Genomic DNA, 26,872 nt, shown 5'->3' with positions numbered 1-26,872 from the left:
AGCTCATCAGGTAAGTATTCTGGGCATTAAAGTTTCCTATATCCCAAAATGAAAAATGTTTTCTTCCTCTCCAAGCGGTTTCGTGAAGTATTTATTTAAACAAGTACAGGGACTTCCTATAGTAGCAGCCTGAACAGTCTTGTGGGCTTCTAAAGACTTATACTGCTGACCAGCATTTCGTCGACGTTTTCCTTTATTTTCTTCCACTGATCAATATTTCGCTTTATTTTCCGTGAAGACTCTGGTTTTTCGGTGATTCTTCATTTATTCTACTTATTTCAAGCTATAATATGAAGAGCAAAATAGTCTAAGAATTTGCGTGAGATATAGTCATAAGCCACACAAAACATTAAATTTCGCTAAAATCGCATTTATGAGAAAATATTTTTTACACATCTATTGCCTTTGAAACTACATTATTGCACCATTAAGCAGTAATATAAATGTGCCCATCGAGTTTCATCATTAACACACAGGATGGCTGTCAAATGCGTTGGCAATGTTGAGAGAAACAAAGTCACAAGCCACAGGAAATTAATCACCAGAAATAAACCGTTTTATATACTTACCGAAACATCATCTGAGTTGGAACTGGTGGTCGATGGATGCCAAGATTCATCACTGTCAGGATCCAACGGGTAAAGCTCTTCACTTCGACTAATGTCTGTGTCAAATATGTGTTGAAGCCCCGAAGACACTTCAAACGTTCCTGACCCATGAGCCATTTTGCTGTGGCTTGTGACTATGTATCTTCTGAAACTACCACCAGATGGCACAGCATAGAACTGCACTCCGTCATAGCCTGCCATATGTTGCAGTAACACGGAACTTTTTCAACACATTGTGAAGAAGACATTGTTAAGAATGCCGCAACATGAAAAACTCAATTTCGTGAAAGTTGTGGCTTATGACTATATCTCTCCGAGCCCTTCAATTGTAACAGCTGTATTGCACTACTGGCCATTAAAATTGCTGCACCAAGAAGAAATCCAGATGATAAACGGGTATTCATTGGACAAATATATTATACTAGAGCTGACATGTGATTACATTTTCACGCAATTTGGGTGCATAGATCCTGAGAAATCAGTACCCAGGACAACCACCTCTGACCATAATAACGACCTTGATACGCCTGGGCATTGAGTCAAACAGAGCCTGGATGGCGCGCACAGGTACAGCTGCCCATGCAGCTTCAACACGATACCACAGTTCATAAAGAGTAGTGACTGGCGTATTGTGACGAGCCAGTTGCTCGCCAACCATTGACCAGACGTTTTCAATTGGTGAGAGATCTGGAGAATGTGCTGGCCAGGGCAGCAGTCGAACATTTTCTGTAGCCAGAAAGGCCCGTACAGGACCTGCAACATGCGGTCGTGCATTATCCTGCTGACATGTAGGGTTTCGCAGGGATCGAATGAAGGGTAGAGCCACGGGTCGTAACACATCTGAAATGTAACGTTCACTGTTCAAAGTGCCGTCAATGCGAACAAGAGGTGACCGAGACGTGTAACCAATGGCACCCCATACCATCACGCTGGGTGATACGCTAGTATGGCGATGACGAATGTTCACCGCGATGTCGCCAAACTCGGATGCAACCATCGTGATGCTGTAAACAGAACCTGGATTCATCCGAAAAAATGACGTTTTGCCATTCGTGCACCCAGGTTCGTCGTTGAGTACACCATCGCATGCGCTCCTGTCTGTGATGCAGCGTCAAGGGTAACCACAGCCACGGTCTCCGAGCTTATAGTCCATGCTGCTGCAAAAGTCGTCGAACTGTTTGTGCAGATGGTTGTTGTCCTGGAAACGTCCCCATCTGTTGACTTAGGGATCGAGACGTGGCTGCACGATCCGTTACAGCCATGCTGATAAAATGACTGTCATCTCGACTGCTAGTGATACGAGGCCGTTGGGATCCAGTTCCGTATTACCCTCCTGAACCCACCGATTCCATATTTTGCTAACAGTCATTGGATCTCGACAAACGCGAGCAGCAATGTCGCGATACGATAAACCACAATCACGATAGGCTACAATCCGACCTTTATGAAAGTCGGAAACCTGATGGTACGCATTTCTCCTCCTTACACGAGGCATCACAACAACGTTTCATCAGGCATCGCCGGTCAGCTACTGTTTGTGTATGAGAAATCGGTTGGAAACTTTCCTCATGTCAGCACGTTGTAGGTGTCGCCATCTTGTGTGAATGCTCTGAAAAGCTAATCATTTGCTTATCACAGCATCTTCTTCCTGTCGGTTAAATTTCGCTTCTGTGGCACATCATCTTCGTGGTGTAGCAATTTCAATGGCCAGTAGTGTATCTACTCGTATTTAGTTGAATTTTATAGTTAGAGGGATCATACCGATATCTGTGAATATTTCTTTTATGTCTACCATAAAAATGGAGAGAATGTATACAGGGGGCGTACAAGTATATCGTGCTTGCCAGATTTCGTACTCCTCCCCCGCCCCATCACCTATGATGTCACGCAGTGCTGCCAGATTTCTGACAAAGACTAGTTTCCTTATGTATAAAATGCGCCTAAATTCAAATTTTTGTGAGAAATTCGAAATTAGCTTCAGTGTGCTACAGGGCTTTCCCCCCTTTTTACAAGGTCACCGTGGAAGTAGGTAACTTTTGCTAAGTAAATAACTTTAGGTGCCTGACATGGGATACAGGCATAGCTCCATGACATCAGAATCCAAGATGGCTGTTTTGGAATATGGACATAGCCTGCACTGTTGCCAGATTTCCTGGGTCTCCTCCCCCCTCCCCCCGAGATTAAGAATATTTGTTTCACCTGTAGGTCAAAGCCAGTGGTTCTGGAGACAAAGGGCAAGGTCACGTCTCCCCCTAACCCTGCACCACTTCTAGGACAATAGGTGTTTGTTTCCCCTGCAGGAACTAACCTCTCTTTTAGACAAAGGGTGCCAGTCTTCTGAACTATTTAACATGTCCTCCCCAAACTGTTATTCATTCATGACACCTGTTCCAAGTATAAAACTCAATAAGCGTTTTGGGGTTGAAGCTCTTTCCTTGTACATGCTTCCTTCTTAATAAGTAATAAGGAAATGTGGTTCTCCTTTAAACAAACAGTCTCTCTTGTTTCAATACCCAATCATATTTCGGAGAAGTTTCTCCATTTTCAGTGACTTTATTTGTTCTGTTAAATATCATATAAACAATTTATGTACTTTGATACATAACAGTTTTTGAGGTTATAGTAGTTACATTAATCAAAGTACTGATAGAAATATTAACACTCCGTCTTCAGGCCACAAGTGGCCCATAGGGACTATCCGACCTCCGTGTCATCCTCAGTTGAGGATGCGGATAAGAGGGGCGTGTGGTCAGCACACCGCTCTCACGGTCGTTATGACGGTATTCTTGACCGAAGCCGCTACTAATCGGTCGAGTAGCTCCTCAATTGGCATCACGAGGCTGAGTGGACCCCGAAAAATGGCAACAGCGCATGGCGGCCTGAATGGTCACCCATCCAAGTGCCGATCACGCCCGACAGCGCTTAACTTCGGTGATCCCACGGGAATCGGTGTAGCCATTGCGGCAAGGCCGTTGCGATAGAAATATTAACAGGAAAAATAAATGTTTAATAGTAGGATATTCAAGAAAGCTACTTGGTGCTCACCTGACGTTACTCAGTAGCTACCCAAGTTTAAGTCCTGCTATCCAAAGCTTAACAATTCTCCCAACCGGTTGACATCATAGTTTAACAATTACGTCTGGAGCTGACTTGTTTTAAATTACATTCCAATCTGGATGCTTCTACCACCTCACAGTCAAATACACCATCAGCCAGAAATCGCGCCACCGTCAGTCGGCCACGCTGAGCTGTACAGGGCCAGATCAGGCAACAAGCACCGACTCCCACTCATCCTGGAGTCGCGCCATCATCCACCGGTGACAACCCTGCGTTCAGAGATGCCACACTCATACTGTTAATTCAACTGCCAATGCAAACTGGAGGATAGAAGTTCTGATCACCACCAGTGGTATGCCGTTTGTGATAGCACCTCAGTCACAGCCCGCGTGACCCGAGTTAAAACAGTGATAAAAACAAAAAAATGCAAGAAGCGCACACATACTTGAACCCATAATGAAAAATGAGAGGGAAATTCACCCAAGCTGAAAATAACCTCTACGCCACACATGCGTTCTACAGGGAACTTGAAAATCAAGAGAAGCACTTTAGTCGTCCTGAGCTGGTAACTTGTGTAGTGGCTCTGAAGTCAAAAAAATAGGTTCAGGTAGCACGCTTGCAAAATTCAGCACAAAAAATGTGTGGAATGGATGGTGGCTTTTTCACCTGCAGTAACGTAGCCAGCCACCACATGAAACATAATAGCAGCTAGGACCTTTCCCCTTTTTTAAAATTTGATACTAGCAATTTCGCACTTGTATTAATTAACTAGAAAGCTAATGACATGTCAACAGCAATCTTAAGACTAAGCAAATATGGGAAATATTAGTAACACTATACTTTGGGAACTGTTATCATGACCTAAACCTGTACAATGTTTCCCTTGTGCCTCAAGCAGACACTGTAATTGGTAGGAACGTTAAAACCACTCCATTTCCTTAAAATTTACATATTTCTGCTACCATCATTGTTGATAACATATCTAAAACAGAAGTAATTTGAAATAACTTGAAAAAATGGCTCTGAGCACTATGGGACTTAACATCTGAGGTATCCAGTCCCCTAGAGCTTAGGACTACTTAAACCTAACTAACCTAAGGACATCACTCACATCCATGCCCGAGGCAGGATTCGAACCTGCGACCGTAGAGGTCGCGCGGTTCCAGACTGAAGCGCTTAGAACCGCTCGGCCACTCTGGCCGGTTGAAAGTACTTGAAATCGTAAAAGAATCAGTCATCAGTATTGATGGTGCAGGGTGACAATGTTGAACTATATGAAATAAAATCGTCATAACTTTTGAACGGTTTTCGTTAGGACGTTCAGACTGCACGGTTGGCCGCGGGGCATTATGGGAACTAGCATGCGCATGCACGTTGTCGGACATTTTCACGTGAAAATGTCACGGTACAGCGTGTCTCAGCGTATAACGCCTGTGAAGGCCTACTATGCGAGCCGTAACAGCCTAACTGCGTCTCAAAGGACGTTTGCGACCGAGTTAAAGATGAAGACAACATGTCCAAGAGTGCTAAAATCAAGATTTGATTCGAAAGTTTGAAAAACGGATAATGTTCGTAATGACAGTGTTGGCAATGCCGGTCGTCCAAAAAGGGTGAAAACGCCTGAAAACATCGAGAAGACACGCGGCGTGTTTCAAACTAGCCTCAGGAAAGCTATCAGACGAGCTGCACAACAGGTGGGAATCAACCAGGATACACCGACAAATTGTTGTTGAAGACCTGAAATTCTTCCCATACAAAATTCAAACCCGTCAGCCATTAAGCGCCAGGGCCATGGAATAACGGTTGTGTTTTGCCAACACTATTGTCCACAGAACTGACGAACAGGACTTCGATGTGAATATTGTTTGGTTTAGCGACGAAGGCCACTTTCATTTGGATGAGTTCGTCTGGGGGACTGAGAATCTGCTTTTAGCCATCGAGAAGTCTCTTCACCCTCAACGGGTGACTGTGTGGTGTGGAATGTCCAATCACGGAATAATCGGTGCGATATTCCTTGATGGCACGGTGACTACCGAATGGTAAGTGAAGGTTTTGGAACACGATTTCATCCCCGTTATTCAAAGTGACCCCGATTTCGACAAGATGTGGTTCATGTAAGACGGAGCTCGTCCCCATCAAAGCAGGAGGGCGCTTGATGTCCTGGAAAAGCAGTTTGGGGAGCGCATTCTGGCTCTGAAGTATCCAGAGGCCTCTGGCATGGACCTCGATTGGCCACAATATTTCCCCAGATCTGAACACATGCGTCACATTTTTATGGGACTAAATTAAAGACAACGTGTGCAGTAATAACTTCAAAACCATTGATGAGCTGAAAACAGCTATTCGTCTGCGCCACATTTTGCTCAGAATGCAGGCATACCGAACATGTCAAAACCTAAATCGGAATATCTGTAGTGACGTTTACATGTTAAATGAAGTGCGTGCACACCGTAGTTTGTAATTAATTTAAGTTTTTTTAATAGTTCAATAATAGTCACCATGTCTATCGTTTAAAACTAATGGAATTCAAAAAAACAAAGAACAGAAGTTTACGAGAGTATCTATGAAATTAGAAGACGTATCCCGTCTGCAATATTCATTTCTGAAAAGATTTTTTTTACTATAATGAAGTACATTTTTATTAAAGTTAGGAAACATCCTAGCACGAATTTATGTTCTGTATTTTACGAATAATCCAATAAAATGTAATATATATTTTTTATAATTATGCGTCTCTTTTCATTCTGAATGAGACTGCTATGTAATGAATTTCATGTATTATGTAATGTAATTTTATTCTACGAGTTATTCAAAGTTATTTAATGCCCTCTTATCAATAAAAACTCATTGTAATTCTTAAAATTTATGTTTTTAACAATTACGTCATTGTAGCAAAACCTATGTAAGGCGCATGTGGAGCCACTGTCGTACACCCAGTTTTGCTTTAAGTTTCGGCGCGGCACGTGTGTAATCGATTCTAAAAGGCACACACTGTGCCAACTTTGTAAAGTTGTACTCTGAAATAAACAAAACTGAAGCTCAAAACAAAGCACGTCACGAATTAATGTGGGCATCACAGCTCACTTGGTAAGTATTTGTACCTCAAGGACGTCGATTTATTCTTGTCTTCTACAGCAACTGCTCCGAGATCAACTCTTCGAAGCTGATAACAAAGGTCAAGTATTTAATCCCAGCCAAAGAACAGCTCTCTTTTTATTTGGGAAACTTCTCACAGATAGCGTCAAACACGCGAACTTATACGTACCAGGCATTTAGCAACCTTTCAGAGTGAAACACACTTAGACTCTTGATAAGTCCAATAGTAGCTATCAAAAAACTGGGAAATATATGTGACGGGAAAATATATTTTCTACGAGAATGTTGATCAACATCCTACTTATACACCACATTCCAAGACGAAAAACTGAGCTCTCATCACCAGCAGAACCCCTCACCATCTACTGGACGCAATATGTAGCCAAAGTCTCACCAGCAACAGCCATTTAACGGGAATGACTTGAGAAAGTGCTAGCTGGCAGCAAAGGGGGTGAGTGTCATCGTGCACCGCCATCACCGCAGGGCCACGTTCGTTACTGAGATCGGTCACCGCCAGGTCGCGCAAATTAAACTCCGACCACGAGTTACTCCTGCGCTGCCGTTAGCCGAGTTCGATTTGTGGAATATTTGCGTGACCGTAACACATCGGCAGCGGGTCATAATTCAAACTGAAGCCGCCAGAGGTACGAGGATGCTGGAGTGGAGGCGGTGGGGCGGGGCACAGGGCAACTCACGGCTGCAGAGAGACTCTGCGACAATCCGCAAACATCTTTTTTTTCCAGAATGAGATTCTCACTCTGCAGCGGAGTGTGCGCTGATATGAAACTTACTGGCAGATTAAAACTGTGTGCCGGACCGAGACTCGAACTCGGGTTCCTTTGCCTTTCGGGGGTAAGTGCTCTACCATCTGAGCTAACCAAGCACGACTTACGCCCCGTCCTCACAGCTTTACTTCTGCCAGTACCTCGTCTCCTACTTTCCAAACTTTACAGAAGCTCTCCTGCGAACCTTGCAGAACTAGAACACCTGAAAGAAAGGATATTGCGGAGACATGGCTTAGCCACATGTGGCGTAGCGCCGTATACCGATCCTGCCTTGGAGGCGGTTACGTGGGAGATGTGTCTCAGAGCTGGATAGTGACAGATGGTGACGCGAGACTGGACGCGCACGTATTTTATGTACCAGCCGATAGAGGACAGTATTGGATAGGAGACTGATTAAGTTTCGACTGTGCCCATTAGAGTGCACTAAAGTAATAGAATGTTTTTCATAAACGGTTCTAGTATTTTCATAAAGTGTTATGCCTTTTTGTGTATGTAAAATGTTATAAATGTGTTTTAGCACTATGAAGGATCGTGAGTGTGGTTTAAGGTTAATATGAAGATAATTGTTTAACGAGCTATGTAGTAGGATTTAGTGTGGGAACATTTCGAAGAAGTATGGATATGAACAAAGGGAATTTTTGTAGAATAGATTTGTAAAATAAGTTTATGGTAAAGGGAAAGTTAATTCAGGTATAAATAATAATAGTAAATAAGTTTATGCATAAGCAAAACTTCAGCATTTAGACAATTACGTCGGTAAAAAGTGCAGTCGTTAGGTTTACTATTTTGCATTGGTTATTTATGAAAAGCGCGGGCTGACGCCTTAGAACGTTGTTTTGCTATTGACTGTTGAGTAAACTGACCAATGGTAAAGCACTATTCTTCGCGCGCCTTTCTCTGCTGGTAGAGAAGACTTAGAGTATTTTAGGGAGGAGTCGAAGCCTTGCCATGAAACAGTTCTGAAGTGTGTAGTAGTAGTTCCGATGGAAATAAGTGGCCGGATCTAGCAGTGTTTCATACATCAAAAGTGTGGTAAAGTGTGGGCATAATTATTCGGATGGGCGAGTAGAAATTTCGGAATTTTTAAGGGAATTTTGTGACGCGAAGAGACATAAATTCCGCGTGGCGTATTGAGCGTGACGGTGGCTAAAAACTGTGACTGCATTAGGTACAGACGGACTTAACATTTGGCGAGCATTCTCAATCAAAAACAATCCGTATTTTTGTAGCTAATACGTTTTCGGGAAACGCAACACCATAAACTTGCTTACGTGAGTGAAAGGGATTGTGAGTGACTGTGTTAAGACTAGCACGGGCTTGGCAGTGATATTTGTTCACCTAAGTTTCAGAATATATTAATTAAGCACAAAATTTCCAACCTTTCCTTTCGTGTGAAAACTTTCTCCCGAAACGTAGATTAGTGACTTTAATTGCAGCCTGGTTCACGTCGAAGTACAGTAGGTTTCACTCGGCTTCCCTACTGATGATATGCTGAGACAATGTTCACAAGTAGGTGCAGTTACGTCGTAAAGGGACGGAAAGAACCGCACCGCCGTACACAACCTGGGGGACGTTTCCAGAATGAGATTTTCACTCTGCAGCGGAGTGTGCGCTGATATGAAACTTCCTGGCAGATTAAAACTGTGTGCCGGACCGAAAATCGATCTCGGGACCCTTGCCTTTCGCGGGCATGTGCTCTATCATCTGAGCTACCCAAGCACAACTTTTCATCTTTTTTTCCTTTGCGTCAGGCGGTACATGTGTCCGTCGCCTCGCTCACGTCGAATTCCGCTCCATCGGTGGTTTGGTCGCTCTGCTCTCTGCTTCACTGAGGACGCAGTCCCGTTGCCCGTGGCCCAGGTGCGACAGCCACGTCGACGCACGCTACCCCAGCAGCGGACTCTTCGACAGCGGCCGCGCGTCGGCCTCCAGTGGCGGCTGCCAATCGCGCCACGCCGACCGCTCCCCGCTATGACGGAAAGCGCCACAATTGCGGGCTTTCAAATAATAAATGATGAAAGGATGTGCCCCCTCAACTACGTTCCCACTGACTCACAGTTGCAATATTAAAAGTTTTGCTGGTTTCGTTGTCTAGGGGCTGGGATACGCAGTTGCCGCATTACAGGCCAACTACTGCTGAGTCAACAGTATACGACAAGAATACACACATGAATCGAATGGTCGAAAGTTTCTATCACTCGGCAATTGCGAATTACGAATGTAACATAGAAGTTTATAAATGAAAGATTACAATTAAATAAAATTTGCAGGTATTGCACTACTGGCCATTAGAGTTGCTACACACGAGGATGACGTGCTACAGACGCGGAATTTAACCGACAGGAAGAAGATGCTGTTATATGTAAATGATTAGCTTTTCAGGGCATTCACACAACTTTGGCGCCGGTGGCGACACCTACAACGTGCGCATATGAGGAAAGTTTCCAACCGATTTCTCATACACAAACAGCAGTTGGCCGGCGTTGCCCGGTGAACCGTTGTTGTGATGCCTCGTGTAAAGAGGAGAAATGCGTACCATCACGTTTCCGACTTTTATAAAGGTCGGATTGTAGCCTATCGTTATTGCGGTTTATCGTATCGCGACATTGCTGCTCGCGTTGGTCGAGATCCCATGACTGTTAGCAGAATATGGAATCGGTGGGTTCAGGAGGGAAATACGAAACGCCGTGCTGGATCCCAACGGCCTTGTATTACTAGCAGTCGAGATGACAGACATCTTATCCGCATGGCTGTAACGGATCGTGCAGCCACGTCTCGATCCCTGAGTCAACAGACGGGGACGTTTGCAAGACAACAACCATCTGCATAAACAGTTCGACGACGTTTGCAGCAGCATGGACTATCAGCTCGGAACTACGACTGCGGTTACCCTTGACGCTGCATCACAGACAGGAGCGCCTGCGATGTTGTACTCAACGACGAACCTGGGTGCACGAAGGGCAAAACGTCATTTTTTCGGATGAATACAGGTTCTATTTACAGCATCATCGACATCGCGGTGAACGAACGTTGGAAGCGTGTATTCGTCATCGCCATACTGGCGTACCACCTGGCGTGATGGTATGGGGTGCTATTGGTTACACGTCTCGGTCACCTCTTGTTCGCATTGACGGCACTTTGAACAGTGGACGTTACATTTCAGATGTATTACGACTTGTGGCACTACCCTTCATTTGATCGCTGCGGAACCCTACATTTCAGCAGGATAATGCACGACCGCATGTTGCAGGTCCTGTACGGGCCTTTCTGGATACCGAAAATGTTCGACTGCTGCCCCCGCCAGCACATTCTCCATACCTCTCACCAACTGAAAATGTCTGGTCAATGGTGGCCGAGCAACTGGCTTGTCACAATACGCCAGTCACTACTCTTGATGAACTGTGGTATCGCGTTGAAGCTGCATGGGCAGTTGTACCTGTACACGCCATCCAAACTCTGTTTGACTCAATGCCCAGCAGTATCAAGGCCGTTATTACGGCCAGAGGTGGTTGTTCTGGGTGCTGATTTCTCAGTATCTATGCACCCAAATCGCGTGAAAATGTAATCACATATCAGTTCTAGTATAATATATTTGTCCAACAAATACCCGTTTATCATCTGCAATTCTTCTTGGTGTAGCAATTTTAATGGCCAGTAGTGTATCTTAATGACTTTAAATGATGACTACGATAGTAGAAGTACTTTTGAGAATGCGGTATATTTCTGCAAAACACGTATTGGTGTCGATGGTCCAGCAGTTAAATAAAATATAAGTTGAATAACAGGGAAACAATAGATTCCTACAGCACGTAATTAGTTATGAACAACAACATAGCTCGCGAGATATTCATGTTTAAACGTACACTACGTCTTCACAGTAGAAGCTACGGAAAACTCACAAGTGCACAAATCGGCTCTCCAAAGTATTTCTATCCGCCGCGACCACGTGCAAACCGCTCCACACTCTCCAAGTATCCCACGCGACCGCGCCTCCGTCGCGCCGATACGTCCAGCACTCCCGTGTCCTGCGCCGTCCGCCCCAGAACTCCTCACCTGAACTCGAAACGATGCACTTCTCCTACCTCCATACGTCTCTCTTAGAAACGAGCGCTGTGATTGGCTAGAGCGCTCCCTCCCTGTCTTCAAGCCAATGCACATTCACAAACGTAATGAAAAATATTCGAAATACTGGATTTACGTTTACCCCCATGAACCATGGACCTTGCCGTTGGTGGGGAGGCTTGCGTGCCTCAGAGATACAGATGGCCGTACCGTAGGTGCAACCACAACGGAGGGGTATCTGTTGAGAGGCCAGACAAACGTGTGGTTACTAAAGAGGGACAGCAGCCTTTTCAGTAGTTGCAGGGCCAACAGTCTGGATGATTGACTGATCTGGCCTTGCAACACTAACCAAAACGGCCTTGCTGTGTTGGTACTGCGAACGGCTGAAAGCAAGGGGAAACTACAGCCGTAATTTTTCCCGAGGGCATGCAGGTTTACTGTATGGTTGATGATGATGGCGTCCTCTTTGGTAAAATATTCCAGAGGTAAAATAGTCCCCCATTCGGATCTCCAGGCGGGGACTACTCAAGAGGACGAACCACCTGTATTCCTCCACGCTTGATGTCTTCCCGACGCCGACGTCGTCTCTCAGCAGTATAATTGTCCGTGTCTTGGAGCCAGAACCGTGCTACATTGGTTTGAGGAGCATTATAGTGAACCCACGTCGATGTCTCGGAGACCAAATTCGTCTGATGTAAATCTGATCGAGCACGTCTGGGTCGCTATCGGACGCCATCACCGCGTACGCAAATAGCGGCCCAAGATTAATACGGATTACGTAACCTGTGCGTAGACATCTAACGCCCCATACCTTCACAAACCTACCAACAAACTGTCGGATCCCTGATCAGTGATGCATTTCGTTTCGAAGGGGGGCAAACAGCTTTTAAGTAGGTGGTCATAATGTTTTGGCTCATTGGGGTATAAAGTGTCTCGTATCAACAGACGTTTACAATTATTCACCTGTTGCACATAACTACTAAAAGTAACTGGTTCTCCTTTCTTCCCTTAACATGCGTAGCAACGGCAATACTGCCCTATAGCTGTTACTAAAACTTAACCGTGCAGAAACTTATATAAAATAAGGCGATTAGTTTCGCTATTACCGCAAACTGAAAACGAGCAGCGTCGTCCCAAAATCACGTGACTATCCCGGTGTGATGTCTAGAGCAAGCGCCGTAAACTACGCTCACTCCATGGATATTAATGCTATATGTAGCGGCAGCATTGGACTCGCACCTTTCTTTACCCGTACGGGCAGCGGACCGGCTTTTGCGTGCTAGTGAGGTGTTGTGAGGCGAGTTAGACTGGGATGAGGCGTACCGTGAACCTGATGCCAATTTAAAATATAATTTATTTCATGACACTTTTGTAAATGCATTTGAAAACTGCTTCCCCAAGAAAATAGTTAAATATACTCGTAAGAAACCATGTAACAAACCATGGCTTACTAAAGGTATAAAAATATCTTGTAACCAGAAAAGGGAAATGTATCTGACAGCAAGAAAGAGTAGTGACCCAGAAACTATCAAACATTATAAAAACTACTGTGCTAGATTAAGAAAAGTTATTAAAAATCCAGAAGTATGTGTATCATGTCTGAAATCAGCAACTCTGATAATAAAATTAAAACAATTTGTAATATTATTAAAAGAGAAACAGGTCAACCAAGAGCACAGGAAGACAGTATTACCATCAAATTGAATGAAAACTTTACGAACAAAAAGTCAGAAGTTGAAAATATTTTTAATAATCATTTTCTAAATGCTCTGGATATAGTAGGATCCGGGTATTCATTAGAAGATGCTAGGCTGTTAATGGAAGAGGCCATACCTATGCAATTTGATACAATTGAAATCTCACCCACTTCTCCCTCTGAAATTAGGAAAATCATAAACTTGCTTAAAAGCAAAAACTCACATGGAATTGATGGCATTTCCAGCAAAATACTAAAAGCTTGTTCTCAACAGATAAGTAAGATTCTCAGCCACCTGTGTAGTAGCTCTCTCGAACAGAGCATTTTCCTGATAGACTGAAGTATGCTATTGTTATACCTTTGCATAAAAAAGGGGATAGATCTGATGTCAACAATTACCGTCCAATCTCCCTTCTAACAGCTTTATCCAAAATTTTTGAGAAAGTAATGTATTCAAGAGTAGCTTCACATTTCTGTAAAAATGAAGCACTAACAAAATGTCAGTTTGGTTTCCAGAAACGTTTTTCAACAGAAAATGCCATATATGCTTTCACCAATCAAATTTTGAATGATCTCAATAACGGAACACCACCCATTGGGATTTTTTGTGATCTCTCAAAGGCTTTTGATTGTGTAAATCATGAAATTCTGCTAGACAAGCTCAAGTTTTGTGGCATGAGTGGGACAGTGCACAAATGGTTTAATTCGTACCTAACTGGAAAAGTGCAGAAAGTTGAAATAAGCAGTTCTCATAATATGCAAAGATCAGCACATTCCTCAAACTGGGGAACTATCAAGAATGGGGTTCCACAAGGGTCGGTCTTGGATCCTTTGTTGTTCTTAATATATATTAATGACTTGCCATTCTATATTCATGAAGAGGCAAAGTTAGTTGTCTTTTCTGATGATACAAGTATAGTAATCACACCTGACAAACAAGAATTAACTGATGAAATTGTCAATAATATCTCTCAGAAAATTACTAAGTGGTTCCTTGTAAACGGACTCTCACTGAAGTTTGATAAAACACAACACATACAGTTCTGTGCAGTAAATGGTATGACACCATTAATAAACATAGACCTTAATCAGAAGCATATAGCTAAGGTAGAATATTCAAAATTTTTAGGTGTGTCCATTGATGAGAGATTAAATTGGAAGATACACATTGATGGTCTGCTGAAACGTCTGAGTTCAGCTACTTATGCAATAAGGGTCTTTGCAAATTTTGGTGAGAAAAATCTTAGTAAATTAGCTTACTACGCCTATTTTCACTCATTGCTTGCATATGCCATCATATTTTGGGGTAATTCATCACTGAGGGATAAAGTATTTATTGCACAAAAGCGTGTAATCAGAATAATAGCTGGAGTCCACCCAAGATCATCCTGCAGACATTTATTTAAGGATCTAGGGATATTCACAGTAGCTTCTCAGTATATATACTCTCTTATGAAATTTGTTATTAACAACCAAACCCAATTCAAAAGTAATAGCAGTGTGCATAACTACAATACTAGGAGAAAGGATGATCTTCACTATTCAAGATTAAATCTAACTTTGGCACAGAAAGGGGTGAATTATACTGGCACTAAATAAAGAAAAAAAAAAGAAAAAAAGAAAAAATATAAAAAAATTTAAAAAAACAAAAAAAATTGTTATATTAACTTAATTATGTTGTTAAATTAACTTAATTATGTCATGTATTGGAAAATTTGAGTTGTTCCACATCATTACGAAATATCGTATTCATGATCCATGGAACTAGTATTAATCTAATCTAATCTAGGTGCGTGAGACGTTACCTGCGCCGTCATCGTCCTTGCAGCAGAGCGGCGGCAGCACGGGGTAGACGGCTCCCGGGGACAGGCCTCCCGCCGCGTTGGGCTGCTGCCAGAACGACTGCGGCAGCGCGCGCAGCTTCATCGGCAGCGGCTCTGCGAACACCGCCGCTGTACTGTCGGGGGCCCCCACCAGCACCAGCTGCAACTCACACTCACACCAACTACAACTACGCGCCAAGCGCGACACCATCCAGACACTGACAGTTTCGCATTGGGCCACTGTGCCACTTCCACAAACTCTCCTCACTGGACGAGCCTGTGGTCGCCGAAGATACACGTTGTTTACCAAGGAGAAACGCCAAACAGCCGTATGGTGTGAGAAGTTATTTTACTTAGACAACCAGTTTCGCCATCTCAATAATGCCATTCAGGCCCCTGCATATTAAAAACGAGTATACATTTTGTGTATATCGAAGTATATCACAGCTGACTTTACAGAAAATGAATCGCATTAATAAAAGTCCTTAAATTCTACAAAATGCAAATTGCAGCTTTAAGACAATTACCTGTGCACATACAGAACAACAAAGCAGAATGTGTACACATACAGGTTAGCACTGAAACTACTTTACATCACAGAGCTATAACAGAATATTCCAAACATAACAAAAAATCCAAAATAGACAACATGCAATCAGAAGCGCAAACTTATTAAGCTTGTCTAGTTTTTTTCCTTCATCAACTTTTTATCTTTCTGTTTCTTATTTTATTTATTTTTGTACTTTTTATTTATTTTTATTTTTTTATATATTTTTAAAACACAAACTGTGGGGTCTTACCCACTCGTTGCTTATAGGGTGCCTAGAGGATGTTGCGTTCTCGGAACAAATAGACAAATAACATTAGTAGTTTTATTTCTAGAAAGCAACTGACAATACTTAACTTTGGAGATTTACAAATAGTAATCGCAAACGAGGGGCTACTTGCAATATAATTCAGAGTCCTTGATATGTGAATTGTTCAGGCAAGTTGACACACGTCACTGATAACTAATGTCCGCGATCCGGTGCCGATCTGAGTGGCTGAGGCTCTTATTTTTTTTCTTTATTGTATTTCAGTTCCCCATCAGGGCGTGCTGGCAGCAGCATATGCACTGCTCTTCAGCCGAAAGACATAAAACGTACAATAGAAGACATTTAAAAATAACATAAAGGAGAAAACATGGTGTACATAGATATAAAAAGGGGGGGAACATTATGGAAGACAATAGACAAAAAGGGGCGACTGTAAAATGGAGCTAAAAACTGTAAAAAAGTAGCGCACAAGAAAACACTGGGACAATTAAAAGAACACAAGGCGAAGTATGACTGGAGCACAAAAGTGTCGACGGATGGCGTAGCACATAACAATCACTGACAGTAACACTATGTACAAGTCCAACACATAATGAATCACACCTCTCGATGCAGAGGAGAACAGCACCAAACACAACACTGATGTAGCACACTGATGAAGATGAGCAGAACACAGGATCTTCCAGGGGCATGGAGATGAGGGAGAAGGGAGGGAAGGGGGGGTGATGGGTGGGGGCGCGTCGAAGAGGACTGGGAGGGAAGGACATGGGGGGGACACAGTTGAGCAGGGGGTGCAGGGACTCAAGGGGGGAAAGGTGGAAAATCCGCTCTGGGAGAAGGTGGGGAGGGGAAAAGGAGGGCCCTGGGGAGGCAAGGGAGCAAGGCCAGGTTACAGTTGGAAGGAAGGGTATATGTCACAGTGATGTTCAACATCCGGGAGAGGGAGGTGGTGGAAATTTCCCTGATGAATGAGATGGAGAGTGTGGAGATGGAAAGAGGGAGGGATACAGCGATACAGGCGCGGCAACAGGCGGGGGTTGAGAGGAAGCAGGAAACCAGAGGGTGGGGGGGGATCAAGCCTGCAGACAGTGTAAAGGATGCGGAGATGTTGGAGGAAAAGGAGGAGGTGGGGGGAAGGGGACGAGGTCGTACAGGAGCCGTGTGGGGGAAGGAAGGTGGATACGGAAGGCAAGGCAGAGCTCATGGCGTTTGAGGATTTCGAGGGCCTTGTAAAAACACGTGGCTGTGGAGATCCAGGCAACGCTGGCATAACAGAGGATAGGATGGATGAGGGATTTGTAGGTGTGGAGGATGGTGGAAGGATGCAATCCCCATGACCGGCCAGACAGGAGTTTCAGTAGGGCCGAGGCTAGCAGGAGCGTCGCTTATATTTGCTTCTTCTACATGTCGCTCTTGGCACGGCGCAGTCCAATGCCGTGCACCATTGGCTGCCGTTTCCTCCTCACAACCTTCTCTGCTCTTGCGTTCCACATCTTCGTTCCGGCGCTTGTGGTTATGCCAGAACACAAACAACCTACATAACTCCTCTAGGTGAGAAACACCCCACTTCTTAGGAAGACTTACCCTCATTCAAAGTAAAACGTCGCGACATAAGCTACGAAGTACACAACAGTGTGCATATCCACCACTATAATCACTACTCGTGATATACCTCTGTGATTCCAAAATACACTCCTGGAAATTGAAATAAGAACACCGTGAATTCATTGTTCCAGGAAGGGGAAACTTTATTGACACATTCCTGGGGTCAGATACATCACATGATAACACTGACAGAACCACAGGCACATAGACACAGGCAACAGAGCATGCACAATGTCGGCACTAGTACAGTGTATATCCACCTTTCGCAGCAATGCAGGCTGCTATTCTCCCATGGAGACGATCGTAGAGATGCTGGATGTAGTCCTGTGGAACGGCTTGCCATGCCATTTCCACCTGTCGCCTCAATTGGACCAGCGTTCGTGCTGGACGTGCAGACCGCGTCAGACGACGCTTCATCCAGTCCCAAACATGCTCAATGGGGGACAGATCCGGAGATCTTGCTGGCCAGGGTAGTTGACTTACACCTTCTAGAGCACATTGGGTGGCACGGGATACATGCGGACGTGCATTGTCCTGTTGGAACAGCAAGTTCCCTTGCCGGTCTAGGAATGGTAGAACGATGGGTTCGATGACGGTTTGGATGTACCGTGCACTATTCAGTGTCCCCTCGACGATCACCAGTGGTGTACGGCCAGTGTAGGAGATCGCTCCCCACACCATGATGCCGGGTGTTGGCCCTGTGTGCCTCGGTCGTGAGCAGTCCTTATTGTGGCGCACACCTGCACGGCGCCAAACACGCATACGACCATCATTGGCACCAAGGCAGAAGCGACTCTCATCGCTGAAGACGACACGTCTCCATTCGTCCCTCCATTCACGCCTGTCGCGACACCACTGGAGGCGGGCTGCGCGATGTTGGGGCGTGAGCGGAAGACGGCCTAACGGTGTGCGGGACCGTAGCCCAGCTTTATGGAGACGGTTGCGAATGGTCCTCGCCGATACCCCAGGAGCAACAGTGTCCCTAATTTGCTGGGAAGTGGCGGTGCGGTCCCCTACGGCACTGCTTAGGATCCTACGGTCTTGGCGTGCATCCGTGCGTCGCTGCGGTCCGGTCACAGGTCGACGGGCACGTGCACCTTCCGCCCACCACTGGCGACAACATCGATGTACTGTGGAGACCTCACGCCCCACGTGTTGAGCAATTCGGCGGTACGTCCACCCGGCCTCCCGCATGCCCACTATACGCCCTCGCTCAAAGTCCGTCAACTGCACATACGGTTCACGTCCACGCTGTCGCGGCATGCTACCAGTGTTAAAGACTGCGATGGAGCTCCGTATGCCACGGCAAACTGGCTGACACTGACGGCGGCGGTGCACAAATGCTGCGCAGCTAGCGCCATTCGACGGCCAACACCGCGGTTCCTGGTGTGTCCGCTGTGCCGTGCGTGTGATCATTGCTTGTACAGCCCTCTCGCAGTGTCCGGAGCAAGTATGGTGGGTCTGACACACCGGTGTCAATGTGTTCTTTTTTCCATTTCCAGGAGTGTAGTTTCAATGCTAACTAGTATGTACACATATTCTGCTTTGTTGTGCTGTATGTGCACAGGTACTTTTCTTAATGCTGCAATTTGCATTTTTTAGGTTTTAAGGACTTTTATTATTATTCTTCATTTTCTGCAAAGTCAGCTGTGGTACACCTCGATATATGCTACATATATATACTCGTTTTTAATATGCAGGAGATAGAAGATGGCATTACTGAGATGCCGAAACTGGTCGTCTAAATAAAATAACTTCCCAAAACACACGGCTGTTTGGCGTTTCCCCTTGGTAAATGTATGACTGTCCACTGTCCCGATTCCACAATGGATCAACAGAGACTGATAATAAATTGTTTCCGTGACTGGTAGGGATTCTGATATCACAATATCATCTCCACCTAAGTCAAGAACTGTATTTGTAATACTTGACTTCACAATAGAGACGAATGTACACTCATACTTGACTTCATGCAATGTAAGCACCACACAGCATATTTCAATTGTAATAAACAAGGACATAAAGCTCGACATACGTTGGAGCCAATAGAAACAGAACAGACACAGAGCTGTCTAGCTCGTGACACATAGCATAAAAGCTGAGACACCACCAATTCACCTCATTACTTCAGCAAGTTGTATTGCACGACTCATCGATGTTGGGGAAAATGGAAGCATACGTGCTCGCCTGGAGGAAAGAACACTTTGCTGAAAAGCAAAACAACATCTGGTTATTAGTCGATTATCTACAACCACATTAAGAAAATCCCTGTTCATTCCTACAAGCCCTGGCAAAGCTATATAATGCCTCCTATATACTGGATTCTAGCGTGAGATGTGGAAAATCACCAAAACTACTCCTTCTCTTAAAATCGAACCTCATTTAACCTATCTATTAGCCTTTAGCAACTTACAAAAACCCACCCTAATCAAGCACATCCATCAACACTGAGAAACTCACCTACTCCTTTTAACAGCCCGTATAATGTCCGTCCAAAATGGTCCATTGCCTGCTACGGTTGCAGGTTCGAATCCTGCCTTGGGCACGGATGTGTGTGATGTCCTTAGGTTAGTTAGGTTTAAGTAGTTCTAAGTCTAGGGGACTGATGACCTCAGATATTAAGTCCCATAGTGCTTAGAGCCATTTGAACCTTTTTTTTCGGTCCATTGCCGATAAACTCCTCAATCTCATCCATGCTCTTTCCCTACATCTCACAAACACCGTTCCACCAGTGTTGTCTCCCTCGACCTTGACAAATTCTTTGACCGATTATGGCATTCTGCTGAGCTTTGTGGATTAGAGACATCTCCACGTCCAATCAATTACATCCATCTTATAGCTTCCCCCACCTGACACATTTCCTTTATATTGTCACCAACAGCCATATTCAGCCTTGCATCTCATATTTATCCACTGGAGTTCCCCAAGGGTTGGTCTTATCCCATTCCTCTATCTTCCTTACACATTTCAAGTCCCCAGCCACCAGCTCAATGCATATGTTCCAGCATAACGAGGAAAAAGTCTTCATTGTCCTCCATCGAAGCCTAACAGCATCCCAACGGACCTCCAGATCCAATTCAGTAACTTTACCTTCAGGTATAACCTCTAGTGCCTCAAAACCAATCCTATCAATATTGGGGCAGTAATCATAGGGCGCAATTCCCATCGTTTCCGTCTCTCTGACTTCCACATCACCATACTTAACCATCCTGTACATTTTACCAACACTCTAAAATATCTTACACTAACCCTCGACAGAAAACTAACGTGGCGCCCCGTGTACTAACCGTCCAAAAGAAAGCCCATAACAGATTGAAATTATTAAAACTATTAACAGGCGATATGTAGTGACTGCATACATCTACCACCCTCTACACCTACAAGCGCTTAACCTCACCCATTTCGCCTTCACCAATGTAACTTGGGTTTCTGCACCATCAAAATTTTATCATTCCTGTTAAATCCTAGAAAGGCCGCCTCGCCTTTTGTATCCGCCTTCTGTCTTCTACACATATCGTCTACCAATTGATAACCACGCCCCCCCCCCCCCCTTCTCCCTCTCCCTGAATTTCGTCCGACACTTCGTAAATAACATGTATCCCATAAATTCGGCTGTCGTAACCGATAGGTTCACCCAATCCTCTTTAATCCGAGGATACTGCCACGCGTACACATACTCTTCCTCCCCAACAACACCCTCTCTATCCCACTCCAGGGTAACTTCAACTGGCTACCTCTTCTTGACGTGGAAACGCTCCCTGTTATCTATCTATCCTACCAGCTACAACCTCAGTGCTATATTCTCTCCCTGCGGCATCAAGGGCCCGTCTCCATTGTACATTCAGTTTCCCAACCCAACACCATATTCTCTCTCCAAAACGTAACGACCTATAAACATTATCTGATCAGAAGTTTCTGGACACCTATTGGTGGAAATTAATACGGGCTGTGTCCATCCTTCATCTTTACGACGGCTTTAACTCTGCAGAGAACATATTCAACGAGGTATCTGAATTCTTCTGGAGGAATGGCAGTCCATTCTTCCTCAAAGGCCGAAAGCAGAGAAAGTAATGTTGTTGCACGCTGGGTTGTGAAGCGAAAAGTTCTAATTTATCTCAAAGGTGTTCCATTGCATTGAGGTTGGGACTCTCGGCCAGCCAGCTCTTTTCAGGAATATTATTGTCTACAAATCATTGCAGATGGCTTCTTTATGACAAGTTGCATTTTCACGGTGATATAGTCATCATCTCCGAAGGGCACCAATGATGTGTGTCGCTATGGATCGGAGGAAATCCTCTCTGGCTTCCGGCGGCTATCTGATTTGGTGAAGACTGCCAGTCTCGCTAGCGGGATGAAAGCAGAGCTCACCGTCTGCAGCATCGTCGACAGGACTGACTGCGGACCTTTGGTACAGAGCCGAGTGGAGGGTCTGAATCAGAGGCTGAGACGGTTCTGCGACCGTGTGGGCTGCAGATTCCTCGACTTGCGCCTAGGGTGGTGGGGTTTCGGGTTCCGCTGGATAGGTCAGGAGTCCACTACACGCAGCAAGCGGCTACACGGGTAGCAGGGGTTGTGTGGCGTGGACTGGGCGGGTTTTTAGGTTAGATGGCCTCGGGCAAGTACAGAAAGGGCAGCAGCCTCAAAGGGTGCGGGGCAAAGTCAGGACATGCGGGGGCCAAGCAGCAATCGGTATTGCAATTGTAAACTGTCGAAGCTGCATTGGTAAAGTACCGGGACTTCAAGCGCTGATAGAAAGTACCGAAGCTGAAATCGTTATAGGTACAGAAAGCTGGCTGAAGCCAGAGATAAATTCTGCCGAAATTTTTACAAAGGCACAGACGGTGTTTAGAAAGGATAGATTGCATGTAACCGGTGGTGGCGTGTTTGTCGCTGTTAGTAGTAGTTTATCCTGTAGTGAAGTAGAAGTGGATAGTTCCTGTGAATTATTATGGGTGGAGGTTACACTCAGCAACCGAGCTAGGTTAATAGTTGGCTCCTTTTACCGACCTCCCGACTCAGCAGCATTAGTGGCAGAACAACTGAGAGAAAATTTGGAATACAATTCACATAAATTTTCGCAGCATGTTATATTCTTAGGTGGAGATTTCAATTTACCAGATATAGACTGGGACACTCAGATGTTTAGGACGGGTGGTAGGGACAGAGCATCGAGTGACATTATACAGAGTGCACTATCCGAAAATTACCTCGAGCAATTAAACAGAGAACCGACTCGTGGAGATAACATCTTGGACCTACTGATAACAAACAGACCCGAACTTTTCGACTCTGTAAGTGCAGAACAGGGAATCAGTGATCATAAGGCCGTTGCAGCATCCCTGAATATGGATGTTAATAGGAATATAAAAAAAGGGAGGAAGGTTTATCTGTTTATCAAGAGTAATAGAAGGCTGATTTCAGACTACCTAACAGATCAAAACGAAAATTTCTGTCCCGACACTGACAATGTTGAGTGTTTATGGAAAAAGTTCAAGGCAGTCGTAAAATGCGTTTGAGACAGGTACGTGCCGAGTAAAACTGTGAGGGACGGGAAAAACCCACCGTGGCTCAACAACAAAGTTAGGAAACTACTGCGAAAGCAAAGAGATCTTCACTCCAAGTGTAAACGCAGCCAAAACCTCCCAGACAAACAGAAGCTAAACGATGTCAAACTCAGCGTAAGGAGGGCTATGCGTGAAGCGTTCAGTGAATTCGAAAGTAAAAATCTATGAACCGACTTGACAGAAAATCCTAGGAAGTTCTGGTCTTATGTTAAATCAGTAAGTGGCTCGAAACAGCATATCCAGACACTCCGGGATGATGATGGCATTGAAACAGAGGATGACACGTGTAAAGCTGAAATGCTAAACACCTTTTTCCAAAGCTGTTTCACAGAGGAAGACCGCACTGCAGTTCCTTCTCTAAATCCTCGCACAAACGAAAAAATGGCTGACATCGAAATAAGTGTCCAAGGAATAGAAAAGCAACTGGAATCACTCAACAGAGGAAAGTCCACTGGACCTGACGGGATACCAATTCCATTCTACACAGAGTACGCGAAAGAACTTGCCCCCCTTCTAACAGCCGTGTACCGCAAGTCTCTAGAGGAACGGAGGGTTCCAAATGATTGGAAGAGAGCACAGGTAGTCCCAGTCTTCAAGAAGGGTCGTCGAGCAGATGCGCAAAACTATAGACCTATATCTCTGACGTCTATGTGTTGTAGAATTTTAGAACATGTTTTTTGCTCGCGTATCATGTCGTTTTTGGAAACCCAGAATCTACTCTGTAGGAATCAACATGGATTCCGGAAACAGCGCCGGCCGAAGTGGCCGTGCGGTTAAAGGCGCTGCAGTCTGGAACCGCAAGACCGCTACGGTCGCAGGTTCGAATCCTGCCTCGGGCATGGATGTTTGTGATGTCCTTAGGTTAGTTAGTTTTAACTAGTTCTAAGTTCTAGGGGACTAATGACCTCAGTAGTTGAGTCCCATAGTGCTCAGAGCCATTTGAACCATTTTGAACCGGAAACAGCGATCGTGTGAGACCCAACTCGCTTTATTTGTTCATGAGACCCAGAAGATATTAGATACAGGCTCCCAGGTAGATGCTATTTTCCTTGACTTCCGGAAGGCGTTCGATACAGTTCCGCACTGTCGCCTGATAAACAAAGTAAGAGCCTACGGAATATCAGACCAGCTGTGTGGCTGGATTGAAGAGTTTTTAGCAAACAGAACACAGAATGTTGCTATCAATGGGGAGACGTCTACATACGTTAAAGTAACCTCTGGTGTGCCACAGGGGAGTGTTATGGGACCATTGCTTTTCACAATATATATAAATCACCTAGTAGATAGTGTCGGAAGTTCCATGCGGCTTTTCGCGGATGATGCTGTAGTATACAGAGAAGTTGCAGCATTAGAAAATTGTAGCGAAATGCAGGAAGATCTGCAACGGATAGGCACTTGGTGCAGGGAGTGGCAACTGACCCTTAACATAGACAAATGTAATGTATTGCGAATACATAGAAAGAAGGATCCTTTATTGTATGATTATATGATAGCGGAACAAACACTGGTAGCAGTTACTTCTGTAAAATATCTGGGAGTATGCGTGCGGAACGATTTCAAGTGGAATGATCATATAAAATTAATTGTTGGTAAGGCGGGTACCAGGTTGAGATTCATTGGGAGAGTGCTTAGAAAATGTAGTCCATCAACAAAGGAGGTGGCTTACAAAACACTCGTTCGACCTATACTTGAGTATTGCTCATCAGTGTGGGATCCGTACCAGATCGGTCTGACGGAGGAGATAGAGAAGATCCAAAGAAGAGCGGCGCGTTTCGTCACAGGGTTATTTGGTAACCGTGATAGCGTTACGGAGATGTTTAATAAACTCAAGTGGCAGACTCTGCAAGAGAGGCGCTCTGCATCGCGGTGTAGCTTGCTCGCCAGGTTTCGAGAGGGTGCGTTTCTGGATGAGGTATCGAATATATTGCTTCCCCCTACTTATACATGCCGAGGAGATCATGAATGTAAAATTAGAGAGATTCGAGCGCGCACGGAGGCTTTCAGACAGTCTTTCTTCCCGCGAACCATACGCGACTGGAACAGAAAAGGGAGGTAATGACAGTGGCACGTAAAGTGACCACCGCCACGCATCGTTGGGTGGCTTGCGGAGTATAAATGTAGATGTAGATGAACAGTATGCTGTAAAATGTATTCACATCGTTTCGCATTTAGCGTTTACTTATGCGCAATAAAAAAGCAACACCCTAACCGCGGAAAACACCCCCATATCATAACACCACCTTCTCCATACTTCACTGTTGGCACTATGTATTATGGCAGGTAACATTCTCTAGGCGTTCGACAAAACCAGACCCTTCCATTGGACTGTCATGAGGCATAGCTTGATTCGTCACTCCAAATCACTCGTTTCCAGTCATCCATTGAGCAGTGGCGTAACTCCTTACACTATTTGAAGCGTCACTAAGCGCTAACTAGGTTCAAATGGTTCAAATGGCTCTGAGCACTATGAGACTTCACATCTGAGGTCATCAGCCCCCTAGACTTAGAACTACTTAAACCTAACTAACCTAAGGACATCACACACATCCATGCCAGAGGCAGGATTCGAACCTGCGATCGTAGCGGTCTCGCTGTTCCAGACTGTAGGCGCCTAGAACCGCTCGGCCACTTCGGCCGGCGATATCTTTAGGTTAGTTAGGTGTAAGTAGTTCTAAGTCTAGGGGACTGATGACCTCAGATGTTAAGTTCCACAGTGCTCAGAGTCATATATACATTATAAATCAAAAAATGGACCCTCTAATTCAGTTATTTTCACATGACGAAGTTCTACCGCACACTGATGAATTATCCGTTTTAGATCATGGGATCATATCGCGCTCTAGACGTACACTGACAGCCGCGTGCGTCAAAGCGCCGCTTGCAGGACTCTTTAAGTCGCGCCAGCCCCGGATGGAATCCGCCGGCGCATTAACGACGAGGGCCGGCGAGCCGGTCAGCCTGAACGCGGTTTTTGAGGAGTTTCCTACATCCGCGTAGGTGAATACCGGGCTGGTACCCAAGACACATCCCAATTAGACCATTCGCAAACGCTTAGGGAAAATGTTCGCACTCTTTCATACACATAACACTACACATAGACAGCTGTGGTACACATATTCCATTCTGGGGGGAGACGGTTTGGCGACAGACTGGCGTCTAGCCACTCTTAAAATTAACCGAGCCAAATCCATACATAACCATGTCAACATCGCATAGATGTGGGACAAAGCCACAAGAAAAAGCATAATCAAATCGATCTTTTATAGCTATCTGTGGGCGAATTGTATACTCAGTACAGCGGAAATACAGCAAAAGTTGCAAATTTCACTTTGATTTACTCGACGACCCAGTTTCGGGCCGGGACCCGTTTTCATATCACCCAGATAGTCAAAATGGTATTTCCCAAAATACACTCCTGGAAATGGAAAAAAGAACACATTGACACCGGTGTGTCAGACCCACCATACTTGCTCCGGACACTGCGAGAGGGCTGTACAAGCAATGATCACACGCACGGCACAGCGGACACACCAGGAACCGCGGTGTTGGCCGTCGAATGGCGCTAGCTTGCAGCATTTGTGCACCGCCGCCGTCAGTGTCAGCCAGTTTGCCGTGGCATACGGAGCTCCATCGCAGTCTTTAACACTGGTAGCATGCCGCGACAGCGTGGACGTGAACCGTATGTGCAGTTGACGGACTTTGAGCGAGGGCGTATAGTGGGCATGTGGGAGGCCGGGTGGACGTACCGCCGAATTGCTCGA

General features: G+C 45.0%; 1 protein-coding gene across 1 annotated transcript in view; it reads right to left on the bottom strand.

Moving 5' to 3' along the window:
* Nucleotides 1–26,872, bottom strand: part of LOC124789028 — a 150,857-nt gene that overhangs the window by 86,099 nt on the left and 37,886 nt on the right. The window contains exons 3-4 of the mRNA XM_047256315.1: nt 17,615–17,637; nt 15,110–15,287 (exon numbers count right to left, since the gene is read on the bottom strand). Of these exons, the coding sequence (XP_047112271.1) occupies nt 15,110–15,287; nt 17,615–17,637 (201 nt within the window). The remainder of the gene's footprint in view (nt 1–15,109; nt 15,288–17,614; nt 17,638–26,872) is intronic.

Source organism: Schistocerca piceifrons, chromosome 3, assembly GCF_021461385.2.
Source record: "Schistocerca piceifrons isolate TAMUIC-IGC-003096 chromosome 3, iqSchPice1.1, whole genome shotgun sequence".
Taxonomy (NCBI): Eukaryota; Metazoa; Arthropoda; class Insecta; order Orthoptera; family Acrididae; genus Schistocerca; species Schistocerca piceifrons.
Note: the sequence above shows the minus strand (reverse complement) of the source record. Positions and strands in the feature narration are given on the sequence as shown.